This window comes from Orbicella faveolata, unplaced genomic scaffold (assembly GCF_042242905.1).
Source record: "Orbicella faveolata isolate gen_17 unplaced genomic scaffold, um_ofav_v1 contig_46, whole genome shotgun sequence".
NCBI classification, from domain to species: Eukaryota; Metazoa; Cnidaria; class Anthozoa; order Scleractinia; family Merulinidae; genus Orbicella; species Orbicella faveolata.
Window position 1 is genome coordinate 19,085,497 of NW_028301576.1, and position 22,051 is coordinate 19,107,547.

General features: G+C 37.3%; 1 protein-coding gene across 1 annotated transcript; it reads right to left on the bottom strand.

Moving 5' to 3' along the window:
• Nucleotides 1–651: 651 nt before the first annotated feature.
• Nucleotides 652–14,891, bottom strand: LOC110041286 (uncharacterized). The gene is made up of 11 exons (XM_020746569.2): nucleotides 14,812–14,891; nucleotides 12,594–12,664; nucleotides 12,020–12,073; nucleotides 10,894–10,926; nucleotides 10,614–10,650; nucleotides 9,459–9,490; nucleotides 8,793–8,850; nucleotides 7,568–7,608; nucleotides 6,967–7,021; nucleotides 2,590–2,633; nucleotides 652–834 (listed from the first exon to the last, which is right to left on the bottom strand). The coding sequence occupies exons 2-10, from the start codon at nucleotides 12,649–12,651 to the stop codon at nucleotides 2,615–2,617; spliced, it is 387 nt and encodes a 128-aa protein (XP_020602228.2). The 5' UTR covers nucleotides 12,652–12,664; nucleotides 14,812–14,891; the 3' UTR covers nucleotides 652–834; nucleotides 2,590–2,614.
• Nucleotides 14,892–22,051: the final 7,160 nt, after the last annotated feature.

Consider the following 22,051-nt stretch of genomic DNA (forward strand, 5'->3'; position numbering starts at 1 on the left):
AACTCCCGCGAGATTGGTTTGGCACACCAACATGACCGGCGTTTCATCGTTTTGGAACACCAATATGGCTGCCATGGCGTCATGTGAAAACGCTCTATTGGGAGCAGGCACGCACGACAAATTCCCCCTCCCCCACCCCTTGGCTACTTACGTTTCTTGCAACACTGGAACAATACAACTAGTATAGAAGGTCTGGAGAGGGGTGCTGTAATCTCTGCTGTGAATCAGTTAAATTCTTAGCCCATTTCTCATCCAGCAGTAAATGTTGCAGATCTTGGATGGCAGCTATAAGTTTAAGTCTCTAGAAAGTCTGTAGACTTAAATGAGTTAAAGTCTCTAGATTCTCCTACTAAATGAACGACCGAGCACTCAGGGAAGATTGAGCACCAACCTCGTCTCCATGGTCTCTCTCTCCTCGCCCCCAAGAGAGACCCTGGGAACGAGTATTTGTTTAAGCGACGATTTTCTCGAAATCCACCCAACGATCCTACCTCAAAATTTCAGGACTATAATTTGTCTCTGATTAAACTTTCAAACAAACTGAAATGAAAATCTGCAAGACAGATTTTGATATATCTTTAAGAAAGTCAAAATTTCTAATTTTCTACCAAGTGCTGCGACAGAAAAATGAAAACTCATAACACAACGGGAGAAGCTCAAAGTTACTTTTATTTACACACGTCATAAAGATAGTTTACAGCAATCGGCAAACGTAGAGCTTATGTCAAATCCGTTTCACAATTTTCCGCCATTCTTTGTAAGTTTTCAATCTTCACTGGTGTGGTATTTTAGCACAATTAATGTCATTTATAGCTTCTTTCTTCCGCAATGGGCCTTAAAAGAAAAAAAAAAAAGATGTCAATATAGAACTATCCCATGGGGTGAAGTACTTTACTCCACCAACATCTGCAGACCCGACAAAATATGTGAATAGACTACGAGTAGTCCCTCTTTCGCTTAGTCCGTCGTGCGTGACGCGAAAGAAAACCGCGAGAAAAAAATGGCCGCGCGAAATCCTGGGCGCCCCCAGGATTTCGCACGGCCATTTTTTTCTCGCGGTTTTCTTTCGCGTTACGCACGACGGACTAAGCAAAAGAGGGACTACTCGTAGTCTAATATGTGAATTGCGATACCCTCTTTCAGACCTCACCCAAAAATTGATCACCATTTTAGAGTTCTAAAATTAGGTTCACCTCACTAATACATGAATTTAGCTAACCAGGGATGGTTTTCATTGGCGTAAACGTTTGAGAAGAGGCTTGGAATTTCTCCATTTTCAATGAGGAAAAACCAGTTTCAACTAAACATTTTAGTACAAATTTAGTAGCGGTCTATCATGAATGCCGTTCTCTGATTGGCTACGCTACTCACCATATATTTATTCTGTTGTAGATAGTGAGTAGGCCTAGCAGTGTGCGGTTGTTAGCAAAATAGCGACTGCTTCTTTGCGTTCTCGAAGTGTTTGTGTAGAGGATTTGGTTAATTAATTTACTTGAACGAACAGCAGATTATTCGCTCCTTATTTCTATCACGTGATAGTTCACTCGTCAACTATCACGTGATAGAAATCTCGAGCTCATAACCTCTTTGTTAAATTCACCCAATTCCAGACCAGAGTACAAAATAATCCCCATTTCAGGTCGAAATACACGGCTCTAGAACCATGCCCAGGAACCCATTACCGGGAGCCTCCATCTCCTAAACTGACCCTGTGAGTCAATCCTTTTCCCTATCTTTCTATTTTTAGAAACAGCTCTTGTGGGATTTTCCACACGACCCCTCTTCAATACCCAGTGATACCCGAGCTAAGACCATTCTTTGTTACAACAAAGACAGATCCCACTTTCCCCCTCTATTTTGCATTTTCTATCTACAGAAACAAGATATTTCCTGCGAAACCAACAGATCCTTGCGCTAATTACAGTTCTAATTAGGAGTCAACCCTAGGAAAGGGTTGACTCTACGTTATAGGACGTATGGAGGCTCTGGGTGACGAGCTCCTGACCCCGCCCCCTCCCACCTTGGAATAACCTCAAAGGAGGCAGTAGACAACAAGCCGAATTTTTAAAAATTTGGGAGCACCAGATTTACACTGTGAAACCTTTTCGCAGAAGGCACACACAAGTCATTTTTCTAACAACTGGCGCCAGGAAAAAGGGTAATTCAGCTTGCGGGGCCGATTTGTCTCCGATTAGTTTCCGATTGGTGGCCGATTGGTCTCCGGCTGATTCAGCTACTGAACTGTATTCCTTCTACCCAGCGTTCTATTACAAATGCCGGTCTCTGATTGGCTACGCTACTCACTGTCTATTCTGTTGGAAATAATGAGTACCCTAGCACTGTGCACCGGGCGGACGCTTCTTTGCGTTATCAAATTGTCTTTGAAGAGGATTTAGATAAAAGTTTTGAATGACTACTAGATTTCTACTAAAACAATTAGATTATAAGCTCAAGATTTCTGGGCGTGATATTTGACTCGCCGGCTGCGCCCTCGTCAACTATCATGCGATAAAATTCTCGAGCTCATAATCTAATTTTTAAGTAGAAAATATGCAACTGTCTTCAGCAAATTAAACTTGTTAAACTCACCTAGAATTTTTAAATCCACCTCATCTTAAGCAACCAGAGATCTCCTAAAGAAAACGAGAAAAGAGAAGGTTTAGTTATTCTCGATATGTTCTTGTATAAGTAAAAAAGGTAAAGGTCAACTTTATTTAGGCAGGGTGGCCCAATCAGCACTTGGCTGGTATCAAAAGGGGCCCTGCGTAAATTAAGACTACATTAAATTTCTATACATAGAGATTAACGTTTACAATTATAAAAAATTAAAAATAAAAACTACTCTCTAAAATAAAGTCTAAGAAGATTTTTAAAAATGGGGAGCGATGTTGCTTCTTTTATTGTAGTGGGTAAATTATTAAAATGAAGCGCACCAGAGTATCTGAAAGTCCTTTTCCCTAGCGTTAACTTGGGTTTCGGCAAGTGCATGTCGTTTCTTGTCCTCGTATTGTAAGAATGAACGTTGCAATTTCTAATAAAATAATCCGACAAATATGGGGGAGCTAAATTATTTAAACATTTAAAAACTAAAATGCATTTGTGGGCTTTTCTTTGGGTTTCCAAATCCACCCACCCTAACATTTTAAAAGATCCTTCGGTTGTTGCCCTCCTTTGTATAATGCGTGTTGCTCTGTTTTGCAGACGTTGCAAGCTGTTACTGCAACCGATTGACAGCCCATCCCATACCGTGTTAGTGTAATCAAAAATCGGCTGAACTAAACAATTATACACGCATTTAGCAGCTTTTAGAGTAAGGTAGGGTCGTATGCGTGACAGCAGGCCGAGACGTTTTCTTACTCTCTTACAAATCAATTCTACATGTTCGTTCCATGAAAGATTCTCATCTAGTGTTACCCCTAAATAACAGAAGCTTGATACTCTGTCAATGTTTTTCCCGTGAAGCTCTATTTTATAGTCTGGACAGTGTTCTAGTTTTTGCCTAGTTCCAAACAGTATCCATTTAGCTTTACTCTGATTGAGTATCAGCCTGTTGCTTACTAACCATTTCTCAACATTGGTAAGATCGTTTTGAAGAACCTGCTTGATGATATCTGGACAGGAGTCAGAGAAATATATAACAGTATCGTCGGCATACATGCCTATTTGTGACTTCAGTAGACTTTGCGGGAGATCATTGATGTATATCACAAATAGTATCGGGCCCAGTATGGATCCTTGGGGAACCCCATAACTAATAGTTAAGCTCGATGATTCGTCTTGGTTGTATTTGACCTTCTGGGATCGAGCTGTAAGGTAGTCTTCGAACCATTTCAAACTTTTCCCTCTAATTCCATAATGTTCTAGTTTGTGGCGCAGGCAGAGGTGGTCAACGAGATCGAACGCTTTTTTTAGGTCTATAAAAATAGACCCGGTAATCATCTGTTTATCCATTTGTTCTAAAATGTGATCCACAAAGTGTACAGTGGCTGTTTCAGTGGAGTGTTTCTTACGGAATCCTGATTGATGCACCGACAAAGAATGGTTTCTGATTAGAAATGCTACAAGCTGTGATTGAATTGCTCGTTCCATTACTTTAGAAATCAACGGAAGGACTGAAATCGGACGATAATTATTTGGGTCGCTCTTATCGCCCGATTTGTATATTGGAGTTACCTTCGCAGTTTTCCATTCAGATGGTATCATACAGGTAGAAATTGTTAAATTTATGAGGTAGGCGACTGGTCTAGATATTTCATTTGCTGCATCTTTCAGTAATTGAGCAGGAATTCCATCGAGGCCAGTAGCTTTAGTTGACTTCATTTTGAGCAATTCTTTTTGAACAAATCCGGATGACACCTCTTCAAGGACAAAGTCTTGTTCAACTCTAGTTGACATAACTTTTGGCAGAGTACAACGTTCAAAATGGCTGCTCAGAGAGTTTGCGATCGATGTAAAAAAGCCATTGAATCTTGAGGCTGTAAGACCATCACTGCTTGAAGGTACTGATTTGATTTTTTGGGGGACGATTTTATGCAAAGTTCGCCACATCACCTTTGGGTCTTTTTCATCCGCCAGTTGATTTGCATAATAGTCAATTTTTTCTTTACGCATTCTTGTGTTTATGGTGTTGCGTAACCGCTTATAATTGCTCCAATGTTGTTCTTTGTTTGTACTTAGGGCCTTTTTGTGGTGGTAATCACGCTCTTGCATAAGTTTCTTTAGATCGCTTGTTAACCACGGCACTGAATATCCACGGGCGCGACGCGTAACAATGGGTGCGTGTTTGTCGGCAGCTGTTAGAAAAAGGTCTTTAAAGGCGTTCCAACTACCCTCTGGTGTTTCTTCGAGTTCGATGATTTCCCATGGGATGTGTTTTAGGTCGTCACGGAACAATGCTGGATTATAATGTTTATAATTTCTCGTTTCAATAATTTTTGGTGGAGGGCGTTTCATCCTGTGTAGCTTTCTTACCCCCAAAATAGCACTATGGTCAGAAAAACCAACTGGTACAACACCGGCGAAATAAAGTTCTGGCCTTGAGGTGAAAAATAAATCAATTAAAGTTCTGGTGTGCTGCGTTACTCTTGTAAATCCTTTGATTAACTGTTTTAGGCAAAATGACTTGGTTATCTGTTGAAGGTGTTTATAAGATGTTGTTGATTTGGAGAAATCAACATTTAAGTCCCCCATGAGTACCGTTTCCGCACCGATACTCTTAAGGTTGTTTAGGGTCTTCTCCAAACTCGAATTAAAAGCGGAAATATCCGAATTTGGTGATCTGTAAATAGAGCCAACCAACAGCTTCTTTGATTTCGGTTGAGACAATTCAAACCAAATTGCTTCTAAATCTGCACACATTAGTTCGGGATTTGCTTCGTCCAGTCGATTGAAGCTCAGGTGTTCAGCGATTTAAACTGCTAATCCACCCCCATGGCAATTTCTATCTTTCCTCAGTAAATTGAAGCCTGGAAGCCAAATTTCTTCGTCTGAAAATGACTCATCCAACCATGTTTCGTTTATCGATAGCACATGAGGTTTGTGTGTTTCGCAGAACAGTCGAAGCTCGTCCACCTTATTTCTTAGGCTGCAGATATTCAAATGGAATAGACGCAAGCCCCTCATTTCACGATGTTGAATAGGCCCAGGGCCTGGATTTAGTTGTATATCATTCGATAATAAAATGACATTTGCAATCATGGCTATATTTAGAAGGCGTATAAAGCGAATCAGCTTCATGGTCTTCGTTGCGTTCGCCATGCTGGTTGCGAGGGATCTTGGAGTTGACTTTGCTGGATAAACGTTGAGCTTCACTTCATTTGCGTCCTTTGTAGCCATAAGAATTTGAAGGTTACTGTGTTGGGTTCCTTGAGGGCAAAACTTCGAGACTTAAGCAAGGAGTAAACATATTATTAAATAAAATGTAAGAGAGCTCGCAAAACTCGACCGACCCGCCATCTTGACCACTTGCATGTCATTAACATCTGCAGATCTTGTTAGGTCTTCATCTACGTATTTAAGGGGGGTAATACCGGTACAGTGAAACCTGTATTAATACAGGGTGTCCACTCTAAACAGGTTCTAATATATTGTGCAATGATAGTTTGTTATTAACCCTTTTGTACACAGTGTAACACAGTGTAAGATCAAAGACAGCTCACAGCACAATGTCCAGTCAGTCAATGCATCAGTATGGAATAATCTACTTAGGCTTAAAACGACATCGCTGAACAATGTTAAAGGAGTCTGAGCTGAGCTTCTAAAAGTTTTATTTTTATTTTTTATATTTTTTTTATACCTTTGAAGTGTCTCCTTATTGCAGGTTTTGTGTAACAAAATGGCTTAATATTGGTGTCCGTGTCCGTTTAACAGATGTGTCTGCTGAATGCAGGTTTATTTTGCAGTAAATGTGCAAAGAAAATTTAGGGACTCAAAGCTGGTGTCCACTTAATAGAGGGTGTCCGCTTAATATGGGGTCCGCTTAGTACAGGGTTCCTCTGTATGACTGCGTGATTTCATACCGCGTTTACGTAAAGGGACACCTGAGTTTCATTCTAAGGTGACGTCATGTTCGATTAGATTACGAAACTACACATGTGCTGCCTTTTCCAGTCTACCAGCCTCGCCTACCGGGGCTAACAGGCAACCGAACCCATGCTGACATCATTTTATGGTACTGATGTTAGCGGTTTTCGTACGAGCTCGAAAATTTTGAGTGACACAGATGTTGATAGTTAAGTTTGTGTTAGTATCATGTACAGAAATGCAGAGCCACAAGAGGGGTTGAGGGGGGGGGGGGGGGGTGGCCGGAGGGAACTCTTATAATATGAAAGACTTCTACGGATGCTCTCTTAAGCACTCTTAAGAGTTGTCAATTTTGTGCGAAAGTATGGGGCTTGGAGAAAACGGAGTGCTCAAACAATAACATAATTAAGAACTAAAAATAAAAATAATTATAACTTATCACACCTTTTCCTTCCAGGTCGGATCAGTTCAAAGTTACCTAATCCTCGACTATATTCGTCTAAAATCAAAAACATGTCAACTCAATGAGATGAAATAAGGTCTTCATTTGGTAATCGTAATACTAAAATATCAACTGTAATAATAAAATATTGAAATGAGTAATATATTTGATGTGAACTCGACTATGATAAAAATCGTCTCCTTGACAGACAATGAAGCATTAAAGGTAAAGTTCTGTAGAGATCGCTGAATCGACCGTCTTTCGGTGGGACAGTCAGTCAGTCAATCACTCAGTCAGTCTTTCTTTCCGTCTGTCTGTCTGTATGCCTGTCAGTCAGTTAGCCAAATCAACCAAGCCACTACCAACTGAAAAGACGAAAACAAACAAAAAATATATTTTTAACCTACAGGCATGCTTATTTACAAAAAGTGATAAAGAAATAAACGCTAAACTAGAGGTAACAGTCGAGAAAGTAATGAAAGAAAAAAAATACTTGTTATGAGTAACTGAAGATCCACAATAATATCAGATTGTTCTCTGAAATAACTTTAGAGTCATAAAAAACAACCTAGTAGTAACTGAATTATAAAAAGCCGTATTTACCTGCTGGGAAGTTGCTATAATACGATACATCAAAGTTCGACCTGAGTGAAATAAGCAATAAAGAATAAAGCGTTTGGAAACTGACTTCATTACCCTTAAATTATAGTCTGATCAAGCAACTCTAATTAGAACTAATCGGTAAGTTGTATAATTGATGCAAATTGTATATTGATGAAATAAGTTCTGAAAAACCCGGGGGAAACTAAAACTAGTATTGTATCGTATTGTTCTGTATTGAAGTTTGTCGTTCTCGTTTTACGTTGATATTAAAGGAGCTCAGTCACGATTTGCGCATATTGAAGAGTTAAGCCTCAATTTTTCAAATTCGTTTTTGCAATCCGTGTTAATCTTCTCCATCCTTAGCCATCCTTGTTCCTTTATGGTTTATCATCATCTCTTTGGTGTTTTTCTATCTTATTAAACTGTTATTTTCAAGTTTTCTTCAATTTAAAGGTAATTTTGTATGTGGCCAAAATAACTCAAAATACCGTGACTGAGCTCATTTAAACTGAGCAAGTCGTCACAACATTACGTTTATGTCGCAGTTAATTTTTGGTCTTAGTGCTTTTTTTGTTTTTTTATCTAACTGTAAGTGGTTCCTTGTCTTTCAGTTAGTTTGGTTAGTTCCCGGGGGGGGAGGTGAATCCCCATATAAAAAAGACGGGGGTGCTCGTCGGAAATTTTGAAAGAACTCCTATTAGAGGTAGCAAGATCCTGTTTTGTGGGCGTGGCTTGAAATATTTTTTGCCCCTAAGAGATACCAATTCTTACATAACACATTATCTCCTGTCATGTTGTTATGTTGCTATTATGTCATTATGCCAGGATGTTCAGACTGCAAACATAACGCCATTACGTCCTTCTAGTGGCGTTATGTTTGCAGTCTGAACATCCTGGCATAATGACATAATAGCAACATAACAACATGAATATAACCGCAAAAGGAAAAAATATGGTCTTTTCCTTATGAGGTCAGGGGGTTTTACTTCTATTGTGATGAACTGAAGACGTGTTTTTCTTGGATTTTAGCTAACTGGTTTATTTTGAATAACTCAGTTCAATAATTCAGGTTCTTTAAGTCAATGCTTCAAGATGCTTTAGTTCGGACGGCCAAAATTTCTAAACAATTGAAAAAAATCCGTAATTATTGCGCAACAAAGCTCGTGAAATTTAACTGCCGCTTAAAAATGCGGTGCCTATAATTTCTTGTCGGTAAACTCGATACCTTTTTCTTCCTGGCCTTGGAAACTCCGGTGGAATACCCTTAAAGTCTCCCTGATCGCCTTGAAAGGAAAGTGTAAAAGAAATATGCAGTGAAAATGTTAGGCTCACTTTGAAGAAATATCCCAATGTACTTAAAGACTAAAAACAGTTTTGTTAAGAAATTTTTAGCTCGACTTTTAACCAGGTTTTTCGTCAGTTAGACATTGTAAAGATAACAATTTTACCTGTAAAAGACAAACACAAATAAACAAGCAGGCAAACAGACAAACAGCAAGCCGGTCAGTAAGCCAGCTAGACAGACAGAAAGGCAGATAGACAGATAGACAGATAGATAGACAGACAGACAGACAGCCAGGCAGCCAGCTAGATAGATAAACAAACCGAGCTAGCCAGCTAGCCGGCCAAACCGTTAGATAGACTGACAGCCAGACGGGCAAACAGCAAGACAGAAAGACAGACACACAGACAAACAAAGAAGCTGCGGCACTGCGTTGCTGGTAAACTGAAACATTTGACTTTATTAAAAGTAAATTGAGTACAAACACGTGCCTCGAGTAGAAAGTGTTGGAAGTGCAAACCATTTTCCTAAAAATATAAGTCCAAGAAAATGTGTGGAGTTTTACTGGCGTGCGATTTTACAACTTTGAAACGTGGCAATGTCACTTACCTAACACTTGAGAAGTTGCGTCATCTAGATTCCTAAATATCAAATCGTAAATCTAGGTTACGCTACGATTTTCTTCAATTATTTGTAAACGTAATGAAATGAAGCTTTCAAAGCAGAATCAAAATATTTCTCTTCTACGAGCTTTCGGAGCCGTCAAGGCACTTTTTTCAAATGATGAAAAATGTCAAAAGTCACTTGATCTTTGATGACTTAACTCACGTGACAGAATGTCCAGGTACTGGACCGGAAGTTTAAAACCACGGTCTTGATTGAGGACTGGAACCTGGCACTGGATTTTAATGGCCTCTCGTTTCCTTCTTGTGCCGTGACAGCTCCGAAACTGTGTCGCAGTAGTTAATATTTAGATTCTGGTGTAGAATCGAAACTTAATTTAGGTATTCTTTCAACAGAATCGGGAAGCAACATTTTTGCTCGTATCTGTAAATGTCATTATTAAATATTGTTAAATTCAATATAATTGATAACGACTAATGATCTGTAAAATGATTAAATACACTAGTCAGTTAAAAATTATATGGTTTGCCAAAAATTTGATCGAAGAGGTGTATCACGTGACTGGAAAGCAGTCATTCAATGTTGATAGGCAATTATGGTAAACATTTATGTATTCCTAGTGGGGCATGTACGCTCTAGGTAAGTATCGTTTGTTTATTTTGCAAAAAAAATCTGTCATCAGCTCCGTGAGGTGCGCACGGTGATTTTTTCCTACCAAATTTTGTCAAGCATTACCAAGCTTAAAGCCGGCGTCCTGCTTTGGAGCAGGACAAATTTTGGTCAGACGTGAAGACTGAGAGATTTTTCAATTACGCGACATGATCAGAAGGAAAACGTCAATCAAGTGAATCTGATCTCGCTTTTCAGATCAAGGAGTCTCAATTTCCATGTGATTGACACTTCGCAGTTAACGAATATTTTTTTACGGTTTAGCGTGCGCCCACGATTACGAAGAGCCAAACAAATTTTGTCAGCCTAGTGCGTACGGGCCCTTATTGCATTATTTCGCATGTTTTTGTTTAGTGTTGGCAAAGGAATCACTCTGTACAGTAGCAAAAGAAGAATTTACACTGAGCAAGAATTTTATAAGATAGAGATACAGAAGTCAATGCCCGTGTTATAAAAGATCTAATAACATACCACTCATTCAGTGGACTTGATTCGTAGCTTGAATCTTCTGCATTACATAAGAAAAAAAAATAATCCATGAAAACCCAGCATACATATTGCACGGTCTTTAACATGCAAATATATAACCACTGGCAATAAACCTTTCCTTAGTATTTTATTAAAGCCTCATACAATTTGCAGCACGAGCTTGAAATAACAGGGCCTTTCCCTCTTTCCAAACGTGTGTGTTGAACGTACATCTTGATAATCATTTTTTATAGCCTCAAACAAGAAAGAGAAAAAAAAATACCTTCATAACGATCTTCGGACAAGTTTGTGTCATCTGCAAGAGACGTTAAAACAAACATCATTACCTGGATGATCAACTTAATTATAACAGCTACATTATGAGCTCGAGATTTGTATGAGGTGATAGCTGATGAAGCCGAAGGCTGAAATTGATTGTCCTAGAAGAATTTTAATTAATTTTCTTAAATAATAATTTCCATTTTTTCCTCTACAGTTTATCTAGCATTACATTTCACTCTTTAGAGAAAACACTTGCAGACTGAATAGCAGCTGAAGCTAGCTGCGTATTTGTGCTCATCAGCACTTTTAAGCATTTAAATTCTCGTAATGGTCAATATTTTCTCCTCTCTGTCTTCATGGGAATTGAATCATTAATTAACTCAACAAAGTTTCTACATTGTGCTCCAAAAATTCGGAGAAACGAGAAAACGTCACTATTTTGTTGACCACCTCGAGTCACAACACATGTACTTTAATGGCTGATAGTGTGCGATAGCTCAGCCAATCAAATTGCAGCATTTACATTAGTGTCTAAGTAGAATTCTATTTATTCCATTATTGTTCAACATCAGTAGAAAATTGGTAAGATTTAATCAGTTCGTGATGCAAGCTACGTAGAAAAAGAATTACCAAAGACTAATGGGAGTTAGGCAATTTACTGGGTTCAGATGTAGAAAATGTATTGCAAAATGCTAGGATTACTAATGGTTCCTTTTTTTCGATCCCAACGGTTTCATGGTGTTGTGTTCTTGGGAAAGAATCTACCTTAAAACTCACAGTGCCTTTATCCAGCAAGTAACATTAATTAGTGGCAGTGGAATGTTTAGACAACCCATCATTATATTGGAAGGTCACTCCTGAGATGGACTGGCAATATGGCATCCTAGTTCCTTAGAAGTCGCTTCATTGTATGGAAGATAGGATAACCTCAGGTTTGGAGACAACTTTTCCTCGATTGCACATTAAGCCTTTTAGAGATTAAAGTCGGATAAATTTTCAAAGCCTAGTCAATATAAAAAAAATGGTTTTGGGAAAAATTTCCATGTGATATACAACTTTTAATATTAGGCATTTTTTTTGTTAGTTTCGTGCCCATTTTACGTAAAGTTAAAAGCTCGTTGCTTGACCTTTTTTCCCAGGCCTCCATTGATTAGTGGATTGGGGGTCCCTTTTTGTAGAAGCTGCAATTAAATTAAAATAAATATTCAAAATATTGTTCTTACAATATTATTTCTGCAGCAAAGATCATACAACACAGAGCGGATACGAAAACTAGGAATACTATTATTGATAAATAGCAAAATATTACGCACCGAACTAAATGGCCAATTCCCTCTGTGAGATGTGCCTGCAGGGAATCATGGTAGTTGTACTAAGAATCTTGGACTGGATATTTGTTTTGATGAATACAACTACCATCATTCCCGGCAGGCACATTTCATAGAGGGAAATGGCTATTAGAGCAATATCAAAAACTTAGCTGACTGCTGTTGACGAGAAAGGCCTTCTGTTAGCTTATTTTTTAGAGTGAACAGTCGAGGTATAATTCTCAAATGGTTATACCCGTCAACTGACAAATAGCAGTTTTTATAGGGCTGATTGCAATAGATTCCCCCACCCCACCGCCTCTTCAGTTGGAAGGCACCTCCTTCATCAGTACCCACAGTCTATCTTTGCCTTCGCTTTTGATTTTAAACTTACCGGCAACTGCAATTGTCGCTAAAAATCCAAGAATGATGACAATAACGAAGCTTCGCATGATGAAAAAATCCCTGAAAAGATGTAATACAAATTATAAGTTAAACTGTAGCTCATAAAACTTTGGCAATATTTCCAGATATAGCTATCCACAACAGGAAACGTTTACGTACGAGAAGGGAACAAATACAGTATTTAAGAATCAATTTGGCACTGCAAAGGTTTATGAAAAACAAGAATAGAAATAAATGTCGATTTTTAGAAAGTTGAGATATCCCTAAAATTTCATGGCTCAGCTTTTCATTTTACTGAATTCTACAGAAGCCTTGAGTTGCGTTAGTGTCAAGGTTAGAGTCAGGCCACTAAACAGCGAACAGAGTAGACAGAACAAAAAAAGCAAAACAGATCAACTCAGCAGGGTTTATCTTAGAGCTTGGATTTTAACACGAAACTGAATCAGCAATGCAAAAACAAAAAGATGAAATGATAAAGAGCAAAACCAACAAACCCGGAAGACGAAGTGAATTATAAACAGAAACGTCAGTTATTGTTATTTGCAATATTTGGAAGTAAGTACCTTATTCTGTATTTCTCGAGAGAAAATATCTTAGTACTGGGTTTCAAAGAGCTAATAGTGAGCTGAATTATTCACACAATTCAATAATTGTCAATGGTCTCAGTCTTGACAAACACATGGATTAATGTCATAATTGAAATGTTTGTCCCATTAGCGATAAAGTCAAAAAGCATATTATCGGAATCATCTCTGCTGAAACTGTTCTTGATATCTCGATCAATATTGAGGTTTTTGATGTAATTTAGTTTATGGTGAAGAAATTGGAATTTGCTAAACGTGTACAGAATGAGGAAAAGCAGGCAATTTACTTAGGTAGAGAAGATTAACTAACACGTCAGTGATAAGCATGTGCTATGAACTCAAGATATGATCCGGTATTGCATGATCGTCAGTCCTTTACGGTATAAAAAGCGTATCTTAACCACACACACAAAAAAAGAAAACTGAAGTGGCTTACAGGCAAAGCTAATATCAGACGTGGGATTCATTTGCCAATGGATTGCAACATGTTTTGGTTTTAAACATTCTTGAAATCGATCGAAAAGCCGAGACGTTTTAGCTTGGTCGTTTTATGAATTAAGTTTATCGTAAGATGTCATAAGTAAGATGAACAGTTTACGAATGTAGGAAAATGATATCTACACATCCACAGCCTTCAATGGAAAGAAATTCAAGTCTGAAGGCGTCTCATCATGTCATCAAGTTAGTTATCGATGTTTGACCCCTCGTGCAAATAACTGCAAGTCATGTTTACCCAGGCTTGTTCAATGAGGCTTTTCAGTCATTGAAGAATCATGAAGCTTCGTTCAGATCATCGAAGGAAGAAATTGGTTTGAAAAATGGCTTCAGCGTCAGTTCATTTGCCAGTTACACATGATCTCCATAAAATGATACGAAGTGGAGTAATTTTCTTGTAACTTTAAAATGAAATGTTTATAGTTCCTGTCATAATTTATCTACTCCCTTACATAGAGTTAACGTTTCCAAAGATAAATGCCGATAATAATTGCCAAAACAAGGAAACCCACTTGTAAGGATTAACGGATTTCAAGGCTCTAATTTTGATCGGTCCCTTCTCATTACTCTTTGATTTATTACTTCCTTGCCCAAATCAGTATTTCAAGTTCTACCTTTTCTTGCAGTTTAATTGAAAAGAAGGAGGTTTTGTGACCTCTCAAATTGTCAAACATTTTCAAAAATAAAAGAAAATGGAAACAGTTCTTAATAAATTGTTCATGACGATATTTAGGAGATGAATCTTTCAAAACTACATGGCCCGCGACTTGACAACAAAAGTCTTTTTTTCTTTTCATTTTCAATAACTATAAAGTTTGAAAAATATCTTTTGAGAAAATCTTGTTTCACAAAAACAGACACCCGACAGCAATAAAGTGCTCTTCAATCCGACTGACATCACTTAAAGTTTCAAAAGTTTTACATCCAAAGACATTTCTTTCTAAAAGCCGGTCAAGTGAAGCAATGTCAACTAGTTGACCAGAACAACTTATTACATGAGGGTGAAATACGTTTTACGTTCACGGTGTTTTAAGCCAAAGAATACCGATGAAAGAAGAAAAAAATCACTGTGCTTCCTTCTTGTTTGATTAGTATAAATTTCTCACGTGCTCAAAGTGTTTTACTTACCTTTTGTCAAAGTCAGTTTACCCTTCTGACACTCCAATCCACAGTACCTCTAAACTACTGTTCAGCCTCTTAAATAACCCCACAGATGGGAAACACGATAATTATAGCCTTCCAGCGGCATATCAGCATACACGGCTTCATTATTACTTCAAAGCCTCTCCAGAACTTTTTTACTTTTCATGCAAATTAAGGGAGATTTATGCCATGTCCGCCCCTGACTTCCGTTGGGCGACAATGTTGCCTTTGTTTGTGTCTTAAGGAAAAGAAAGTTATGAATGACAAAAGTCGTAAATCGTAATTACAGCAAGCGACAATCAACTTTTTCTCCGATGTGATAACTGTGTTGATTATACTGCCGGTAATTAGGAGAGCTGCCTGCGAGGCAGACTAACGCCGGAACGAAGAGCAGTGATTTTAAATTTGAAAGGTTTTTGTGACAATTCTGGCGCCTGACTTAATCCTGATGTGCGTGAGTTTTCCTAAGCGTCGATGCTGTCATCTGTGGGGTGTCTTCCTCCAAAATCTTATCTTCCTCAAGCTGATGAAAACTTATCTGTTGTATTCTAAGTTAATTAATTTGTAAATAAACGTGAATTATCGTGTGGCCGTTTCTTACAGACCTCGTTCTTCGAGAGATCTAACGACTACTGAAATAAAATCAACTTTAAGCCTTGGCTCTTTTGACATTGTCAATTGACTTTGAAAAAGTGAAATTATAAAGCCTGACAAGACAAAAATGTTTTCCTAAAAATTACAGTATTTTCAAAATGTGTAGTCCTCAAATTAAATACAACTTAAGTTTAATAATGTCGTAAAACTTCCTTGTAAAACATTTGACCTGGCATGCGTTATGTCACGTGAATTTCTTTTGTGGCATCTCTTCGCTTCACAGCAGGTAGTATTCTTATTAATTTAGAAGTTAATTGATTGTGAAGATCAAGAAATTACCCAGTTTAGAAATTTATTCTCGAAGTAATTGCTCGTTCAGATCTGAAATGAGACACCGCTTGTTACAACGCAATTTCCCAAGAGACCGCGTCTCAGTCACTACTTGTCAAAGATGATCCCTCTTGAGTAGAAAAGTATTTGTTGCGAATTGGGCGTCTTACAAACAGTGTCAATATGTTCTCGCTGCACGTTTCCGTAATTTAAAAATAAATCAGCTGACGATGAATTGAAGTATTTTTAAAACAAAAAACAATATTGTAACTACGCAGATAGCGACTTGAAATTAATCAGAAAGGGGCTTTCCTTAATTTTTAATGGCATGCCAGCGGGGTGCTGCAAATATATGGAATATATTGACGTCGATGCTATCTGCGATGAGCCTCGCGTGTTTATTGAAACACTTGACAACGTAAATAATAAAGTTTTATTTGACTTCCTTTCCCAGTTACGGATTCGTTTTTGAGATGTGGGTGGTGTTTTGACCATTTTTTTAAGCGTCAATAAGACACCACTCCATCCACTGAAATCGGAAATAACATGGCATATTTCGACAATCGTAAACGTCGAAACATTATTAAAATACGTATTTGAGCCATAGACACGATTTTTATGACACGCACAAGAAGATAAATAGTTAAAGTACAATAAACAGGAAAAATCGCCATTTTTCTGATTGTTTTTGCCTGTCAGAAAAGGGTTTATCCAACGATCACACAAAATGATTTATGACCATTTCATTCTAAAGCGATTATTAGGTAAATATCACGCAAATTCTCCTAACCAGTGTTCATTGATTTGTTTTAAAAGTGTTTGGGAGAATTTGTGGAACATAGCGAAAAAGTCCACTGGTTGATCATGCTTCGTACTTACTGTCAGAACAGTAAGTACAGTTACAGTTTTTTTTTATCCATCGATCACCCAAAATGATATGTGACCACTTCATTTTAAAGTCCTCTTTAGTTAAATATCACGTAAATTCTTCTAGCCAGTGTTCATTGATTTGTTGAGAGAAATTGAGGAACATAAAGAAAAACTAGGCTAGTTGATCATACTTCGTATTGTCAAGGTATAAATTGTCTTCTTCACAAGTTGTCGATAGTACAACGGGAGTGAACGAAATGTTTGATGACACATCTGTGGAAAAGGAGTAGATGGCTTGTCGACTTCATTTACAGGTCAGTCAAGACGCTGTGTATAATGTCAGGTTTAAAGATGCAATTGAAGATTAGAAAAAACCCACGAGCTTGCCACATCACAGACATACATAACGAGGGGGTGAAATGAGTGATCATCAACCTATTTAGTGCGCATGAACGAGTAAAAATGAATAATAGAATTTCACTCCTTGATCCTTAAGATGCCATACAAAGGAGAGGAGCAATTTTTTAAAACTGATGTTGAGCCATAAGGCTTTACTTTGAGTGTTGAAGGTTTATTTTCCCGCTCTTTTCCCTAACTTCCTTAGCAAAACGTTTGACACAAAGCATCATATTTGTATGATTAAAATAAAATAAACACCACGCTTTCAGGTAGTTATGATAAACAAACAATTCACAGTGACACAAAGAAATTTAAAGATATATAGCTTTTTGGACAAAGTAAACACGACCTTTTAAAAAACCTTTTTCAAACACCTTTTTTGCCATTATCGTCGCAGGATGTCCATATATTGTATTTTATAGCTTTTGTACGGGGGCAAAAGTCATTCGAAAACATTGTATATGCGAAATGTACTGGGCCTAAAATACAAATTATATATTCTTATTGATTGTATATATTTGCTGGTATATTATGATAATATTCCATAGCTGATTTTTCAGTTGCATATTTTACCCTCACTGCCATTGTCAGATAAAAAAATGGTTCTTGACCAAACATAGATATAGAGGGAATGCTATGTCATCTTTGCAGTGAATTGAAAATATTGGATTCATGTCAAAGAAAGAAATATTTAAAACCTAACAATATCGGGGCTACGATCAACTGATAAAACCAGCTTAAAAACACACATTATTAGCGAAACTTTATCTTTTGAAAGTTTAAACAGTGATAAAAATCTGATGAATAATTCTGAACACTGCTTTCTGTTAGTTTTTTCCGGATTAAAGGTAACAGAGAAGCAAAGTAATTTGTTGCCTCCAGCGCATACAAACTTTTGACAAGGCTAATATTTTCATTTTTTTTAAAAAACTTCAGTCAAAACAAATTCTCGTCTCACTAATGTGTATTTTATCACTGATTTTTCACTGCTGATTCATGAGTCATTCTTCCTTTTCAGCCAAGGTTGTTTTTGTCTCGATCTGTTATCTCCTAGTGCTCTCTAAAAGTGAAAAACGAAAAATAATTGTTTTTTTTTTTATATTTATCCCACCGTGCCAGAGAATTTACTGCAAACTGTGTCATCGGGTTAAGCCACTCTTTCATGTCAATGTTGTAAGTTTGCCAATCGGAAATTTGAAGAAATACTAAAATAAATATGTTCTTAATTAACTTGCCATTTTCTCAAACTTATTATCGCCTCAAGAAGAAAACCGTTATGTGGGGAATATAACTATGTTTTCGCTAAAGTACTAAAAGCCAAAAACTTATATTAAAACCTGAAGACCTTTCCATTTTTTCCACTTATGCCATCCAAAAAATTCGTTTTCATATCAGTTTGTTTATCGACAGATAAAATGCCGGAAAATTTGAACACCTTGGTAAATATTGATTAACTTGACAATTTTAATCTCTTAGCTTATACGCTTATGTTCTGGAAAAATTTTCTTAATTTACTTTTCAGAAAAATTGTAAATCAACATCATTGTTAAGAACATAATTAATTTTCTCATTGTTATCCACCAAAAACTAACAACGACAAATATTTTGAATTGTCTATCATAAAATCTGATGTCGCTTTGATTTTCGGTTGTTGCCTTTAGGTCGTTGCTGACGTCATTGTTTACCGTTTGCCACAATAACACATGTCTTTGCGACGACATCATGGAAAATACAAATTGACTAAAGCAATGTAAAAAACTTTTTAATTTTAGCAATTGGTGAAATTTTGAGTTCTCTGGGTGCCATATTGAAGGAAATATTGACTCATAAAAAATGCAAGAATTGTTGGTGGCAAAAGCGCCAGTAAGCCCATGCATTCTTTGTAAAATTCTACCGTCGTCTTGAAACACACATCACACAAACAATATTGGATGTATTGGGCTAACATTTCTTGGGATGTTTTATCGTGTCATGCCCATTCAATGTTCAGAGTTCGCATTATTGTAGGTGATCTGAAGTTGAAGCTGCCCATGCTAATGAGGTATTTTAGATTAGAGAGATCGTTTAAAACGGGTTTGCCTCTTTGTTGGTCAAGCAAGTAATTAATGACGAATTTTAACTAGAATATCGATTTTTTTTTTTTCAAGTGCTCTTCGAGGTGGATTAACTTCCGAGAGAACCTTTTTTCAAAGGGGCTTACTATCAGAAGGAATTTCAAGTTTCAAAACTCGTTATACTTTGAAGAAAATTTAATTTTCGTTGTAAAAATGCTTGGGCTCAAGTTTGGAGGGAACATCGCGTTTCAAAAATGGAAGGGCTTAAATCAGAAATGGGGTTTTTTGCGTGTTAAAACTTTTAGTTGCGTACATGATATTCTTCAAAGTGAAGCAATGTAAACATAACGGTTTGAAGCATGAAATAAGCTTCACAGGTGAGATAATGCACCAGAAATCTCTCAACATACTCTCACGATGTAGAACTCAAAACAATCTCTAAGGGGGTTAAGTTTTATACTCGGAACAAGTGACATCCTGTCGGCTTAAGAGCCTAATCTAAATACAAGACCAAGGGTTTTTATTCTGCGGAAGGGTTTCATTCAGGGCTAAATCTACTTCGAGGGTCTCAATGGAGTCTCGATTAACCAATAGCCGTAAAAAAAACACTAACTTTTAACCGTTAGCCTTAATTACATTGGGTTGACGCTGTAAATGAATAACTATTACATACAGACAATGAACTTAAATGATATTAATTCTCGTCACAAAGTCTGAATTGAAAAGCTTAAGCAAACGAAGCTTTCAACCGTATCTCGCAGTCCTCTTCAGCAAAGATCTGTGAGACACAATCGAACACTTAGTTTGCTTCATGGCAGACATTGTGACGAGAATTATTATTATTTTAACCCAAGGTCAAGAATCAACGTTAACTCTTTATTTTATTTTATTGCATTTCATTTTCTTTTATTATTCTATTTTTTTAAGGAAATATCGAGCCTGAAATTTGCGAAACAATTAAAAATTAAGAATATTTTAAGAATAAACCCGAGGCTGAGTTTTTGAAAAGAATATCATTTTGTGTGCTGAAAATTTGTAAGTACAATACAATTATATGCTTGTAATTAAACCTTATAAAATTATAAAAACTAAACAAAAGACAACAAAAACAGCACTAGCCATACGGTTCGATCCTAATCGAACGTTTCTGCAGGATCTAGACACCAAACACCAAACACTTGAAATTGATACTCCAATCTATTCTACTACGGAAATGTCATACTCTATATATAATGTAAGTGAAGGCGCGGGGGCCTCATGTGTATATGGGTACTGGCGAATTTAATGCTGGGGGGTAACCTTATGATGGGAACGCAGACGTATTTCCAGCTGTCACTTGGATCCACCGAAAATAACGTTGTTTTCGGCGGAACCAAGTGACAGCCGGAAATAAGGCTACATGCTACCTTCATGGTTCATGAAACCGGGATGTGCTCCGACCTGATGGGCCACTTAACTCGTATCCAGACTTGTATATAAATTAAGAATATTCACAAGAATATTTTCAACCTAAAACCTGGAGTTAAAAAGAATATTCGGCCTGGGCCAGAAAAACAGTATTCTTAAAAAAGAAAAAAGAAAGAAAAGAGCGTACATGCATAGTCTCAGACAATAAACTTTTACAGAATCCCAACCAGTGGGAAGCTCGCTAGTTGGTTAGTTTGTTCTTGCAACCCGTGTCCTGAACAACTGGCACAAGAGACTCTCGTTCGGCGTAGGAGAAACCAGCTGCTCGCAGGGTAACTAGAACGCTGCGCAAAGATGAAGATATTAAGTGAACTTCTTGAAGGGAGAGTGAGTTTTCAGTGATTTTTCCAAGACATGACCACAGAATTAGAAATCGTCTGCCATACCTTTTGAATTCGACATCACAACCTTTCGGCTTGCTTAACACATAACAAATTCCTTTTAGATCTTCAGCCCGCTAAATATGATTTACTTTTGTTAAAAATTACTGATCATGTTTATAGTAAAGGTTTCCATCAATGAAAATATATCTTTTAGATTTTTTGATTTTTTTGGAGGTCATTATCAAGCCTTTGCTTCGAATCAGACAACAGCTAAAATGCATCTCGTAAATACTGGCCATTGCTAACGTTAACGTTGTGCTTTTTCACAAACAAACACGTCAACTTGTCTATGTTAATGGCGCTGTCAAACATTAATGCAAAATATAACAAAGTAAAATTAAAAATTAGTAGCCCAGATTTTGTCAGTTAACGCGAGGATGGTTGTGGTACTTTTCCATAATGTGTCTGCGTTCGTGGGTTTTAGGGTGGACGGGAAAAACGTTGCGAAAACGGCAGTGTCAACACAAAGCACTTTCTGCGAGAAACGCATCATTGACAAGTAGGCAAGGCATCGTTTCAAACTGACACTGGTGTAGATGGAGCCTAAGGTGTTTACAGGTCTAAAGAAAAGATTTCTCATCGAAACGTTGGATAATAATACATACATGTCATAACTACTTTTTAACCGAGAGTGAAATTTTCCTTACGGGAAAATCTCAGACCGAGACCTTGCCGTATTGACCGAACGAAGCGTGCAACAGCCTCGCTTGCCTCGATACTTGCTATGTACCTAAAAGAGTAATCATTGCAGTGGGTTTTAGCTTGATGTTTATTTTTCACAAGTAGACAATTAAGGCCCTTGTTTTCTTGATAAGAGATTAAATTAAAAGACTAAAAGGAACGTTATGGCAGAGGACTTTTAATATTAATACAGGGGCTAATTTGGTAAATATTAATTTGTTCTTACTCTTTACGGGATCTATTTTTGTGATTTGTGACTTTTTCTGGGAATGAAAATGGCACAAAATTAATTCAAACCAAGAACGTTAAATTGCATTTTGGAATATTCTTGCGCGAGAGACTATTTTGGGACGTTCTTGTTTGTAGAACCGAAGAAAAATGCCATATGGAAGATGCTTTTTGATTATACAGAACTGTCATCTCAGTTTGAAAGCAGATGACAAACTG